The sequence below is a fragment of the Suncus etruscus genome, chromosome 17, assembly GCF_024139225.1.
Source record: "Suncus etruscus isolate mSunEtr1 chromosome 17, mSunEtr1.pri.cur, whole genome shotgun sequence".
Taxonomy (NCBI): domain Eukaryota; kingdom Metazoa; phylum Chordata; class Mammalia; order Eulipotyphla; family Soricidae; genus Suncus; species Suncus etruscus.
Genome location: NC_064864.1, coordinates 22,412,429 through 22,415,659, shown reverse-complemented (window position 1 = coordinate 22,415,659; position 3,231 = coordinate 22,412,429). Strand labels below are relative to the sequence as shown.

At 44.2% G+C, this 3,231-nt stretch overlaps 1 protein-coding gene across 1 annotated transcript; it reads right to left on the bottom strand.

Moving 5' to 3' along the window:
• Positions 1-1,376: 1,376 nt before the first annotated feature.
• On the bottom strand, positions 1,377-2,312 carry LOC126033745 (MIT domain-containing protein 1-like). The gene is made up of 3 exons (XM_049790752.1): positions 2,143-2,312; positions 1,899-1,939; positions 1,377-1,693 (listed from the first exon to the last, which is right to left on the bottom strand). The coding sequence occupies exons 1-3, from the start codon at positions 2,250-2,252 to the stop codon at positions 1,377-1,379; spliced, it is 468 nt and encodes a 155-aa protein (XP_049646709.1). The 5' UTR covers positions 2,253-2,312.
• Positions 2,313-3,231: the final 919 nt, after the last annotated feature.

The window sequence follows — 3,231 nt, the reverse complement described above, 5'->3', positions numbered from 1 at the left end:
CTAGGAGGAGGTGGTGGAGATGGTGGTGGCGGCCTGTAGCTCCTGTTTAGGAGAGAGAATGAAAGGGACAGACGCGGACTTAGCAGCATCTCTGTTCTGGTCTTTTTTTTTTTTTTTTTTTTGGGGGGGGGCCACACCCGGCATTGCTCAGGGGTTACTCCTGGCTGTCTGCTCAGAAATCGCTCCTGGCAGGCACGGGGGCCCATATGGGACACCGGGATTCGAACCAACCACCTTTGGTCCTGGATCAGCTGCTTACAAGGCAAACATCGCTGTGCTATCTCTCGGGGCCCCTCTGTTCTGGTCTTGCCCCTGACCCTTCCACCCCCCACCCCTAATAACAGCCAGATTCTTCTTTTTATCCTTAGGGCAATTATCAGTTACAGTTCAGCTGCCATTATGGATGGGGGCAGTGGGTAGGGCTTGTCAGATGGTGTCAAAGCTAAATTAGCTGGGGTTTGTGTTGCAGTTTGTTCGATGGCCAGAAAGACCGGCAGCGTAGTTATCTTTTCTCTTAAATATTTAGCTTCTGGTCCAAGTAATTTAATTGGCACTGAAAATCTTGTCTTAGGATCATATGAAAAATGTTCCCGGGTCCAATTTTATTTGCTTTAAATCCTTCAAAGAAGGGGGTCACAGATTTTAGTTGCTCTAAACTCACCTGGGCAACCTTCTGAAACGGGGCACATAGGCATAGTTTACTGTGGGTGTTGGTGCTTCTGGGTAAGGAGGCAAGGTTAGGGCAGCAGGCTCTAGAAACTCATCTGTAGGGAGATGTGGAGACTTGGTTGAGAAGAGCTGCCAATAAAGCCTGACCTAGCTGGCAGATAGAAAACCAAGAACTGGCTATAGGATCCTGACTTGTACATTCTTGCCTGTTCTCCTGAAAAATTGATTCAGTACTTGACAGTAGTAGTTTATACTTCCCTGGTCTTGCCATAGTTTCTAATTTTCCAATTTATATTGTGGCCAGGGAAATTTCTATTGTGCAGAGATTTCTTACTCAAAGATGATGGGTCAAATCCTGCCCAGTTTTGTAGCTGACTCTCCCAAAGGTGCACATATCACTTGGAGCCATTTCACTGTTCTCCTCTTGCAACATATGGAGAGGAATCTTGGTATTAAGGTATCTCATTTCTCAAGCCCGAGACCCACCACTCTTTTTTTTTTATATGTATTAATAGAAATATTTAATGTGTTTCACACAAATGAAGAACAAATACATAAATTAGTAGAAAGTTTATGATTTGGTCAAAGAAAAATCTAATATATATTTACAATAAAAATGTAAACAAACCACTAACCATCATATTTTTTTAGTATGCTTGGTATGAAAAATGTCCACTGTTTTGTCATGACATTGTCTTAAGTCGAGATCATAATTCCCAAGAATATTGACCCTTGGACCTTTTAAAATAATCAAGTCCCCTGCCAATCTTAACAATCCAACCATTATTGAACCTAATTTCTCGGTCATGTAATAAAGAGGAGTATTCTATTTCCAACAGCACCCCGTAATTTCTGAGTGATGCTTTTATTTCTTCAAGACCACTCCTTTGTGTGACTGCACAGCTAAAATCCAGAGACGTGAGAAGATGAATAGTTTTTACTTTACATTTCTTAATAAGCATCTCACAAAATCGAAGAAAGTTATTCACCTGATGTGGCTGTCTAATATAAGAATCTTCTATCCGGGCCCGGAGAGATAGCACAGTGGCGCTTGCCTTGCAAGCAGCCGATCCAGGACCAAAGGTGGTTGGTTCAAATCCCGGTGTCCCATATGGTCCCCCGTGCATGCCAGGAGCTATTTCTGAGCAGACAGCCAGGAGTAACCCCTGAGCACCGCCGGGTGTGGCCCAGAAACCAAAAAAAAAAAAAAAAAAAAGAATCTTCTATCCACACTTCTGTCACTGTCTCATTAAGGTATTCTTTAAAAAGTTGGGCCGGAGAGATAGCATGGAGGTAAGGCGTTTGTCTTTCATGCAAAAGGACGGTGGTTCAAATCCCGGCATCCCGTATGGTCCCTTGTGCCTGCCAGGGGTGATTTCTGAACCTTGAGCTAGGAGTAACCCCTGAGCACTGCCAGGTGTAACCGAAAAACCAAAAAAAAAAACAAAAAACAAAAAACAAAAAACAAACAGTGACTCATAACAGAAACCTGTTGCATTCTCTTCGATTTTAATTTGCTTGTGATATTTTCCATCTTCTTTTTCTTGATCCAAGTATTTCTTTAGATTTTCGGCTTTCTTCATGTAGACTTCAATTATTTGTCTGAGGTTCCTTTTCTTTGCATCATTTTTGGTGCTCCGGATTTCCTGGTAGCACACAAGGGCTTGCTGGTACTTGCTGTCGGCTTCCAGCCCCACCACACGCTTGATAATGGTGACGGTGGCTGCCGTTGCCGCAGGCAGCCATGTCTGAGGACAATGACCAGCCGGGCTTCCCGAGACCCACCACTCTTAAGGGGCATAAAATCCCATCAACAGAAACACTGTGGTACAAGGGCCACCCTATCCTGTAGTGGGGAACCGGAGGTGGGGTGTTAAATCTATTTTTGTCTCAGGGCCTCTGAATTAAAATCGCTGAGTTAGGCAAGAGTATAAGCCTCAGGCTCATTCATTCTGGCTGGGGAAAGGGGAAAAATACACATTTGAGTAATTGGTCTGACCAGCCAGCCTAGTGGACTTCATGATGGGACATACCTGGATTGAGTAGTAGTACTTTGAGGGAAGAAGCAGAGGTAGGACATCTGGGAGACAGTATCACTGACACCTCCTGGGTGGCTTGCCAAAATATATTTGCTGTGGATATGACTCAGCTTCTTATATGAATAGTAAGAACACAATAGCTACTAGAAGTCTTCAGTGTCATAACTCTTTCACAGCTCATGTTAGTACTTTGATGTTGTATCCCTGGCACCATTCTGATTCCATGAGCATAGCCAAACATGGCTCCCAAACATCAAAAAGAAATCTTGGGCCCGGGAGAGATAGCACAGCGGCGTTTGCCTTGCAAGCAGCCGATCCAGGACCAAAGGTGGTTGGTTCGAATCCCGGTGTCCCATATGGTCCCCCGTGCCTGCCAGGAGCTATTTCTGAGCAGATAGCCAGAAGCAACCCCTGAGCAATGCCGGGTGTGGCCCAAAAACCAAAAACCAAAACAAAATAAAGAAATCTTGATAAAGATGACCAATAGTATGAACTGACTGTTGTGGGTATCTCACCCATAGTG

What these genes read in the sequence shown, in the direction of transcription:
- LOC126033745 (XM_049790752.1), bottom strand. Translation starts at nt 2,252, where the DNA reads ATGAAGAAAGCCGAAAATCTAAAGAAATACTTGGATCAAGAAAAAGAA. An exon ending in ACAGGTTTCTGTTATGAGTC is followed by an intron (nt 1,940 to 2,142) that starts ACTGTTTGTTTT and finishes CTCTCCGGCCCA; the next exon opens with ACTTTTTAAAGAATACCTTA. An exon ending in TGAGACAGTGACAGAAGTGT is followed by an intron (nt 1,694 to 1,898) that starts GGATAGAAGATT and finishes CTCTCCGGGCCC; the next exon opens with GGATAGAAGATTCTTATATT.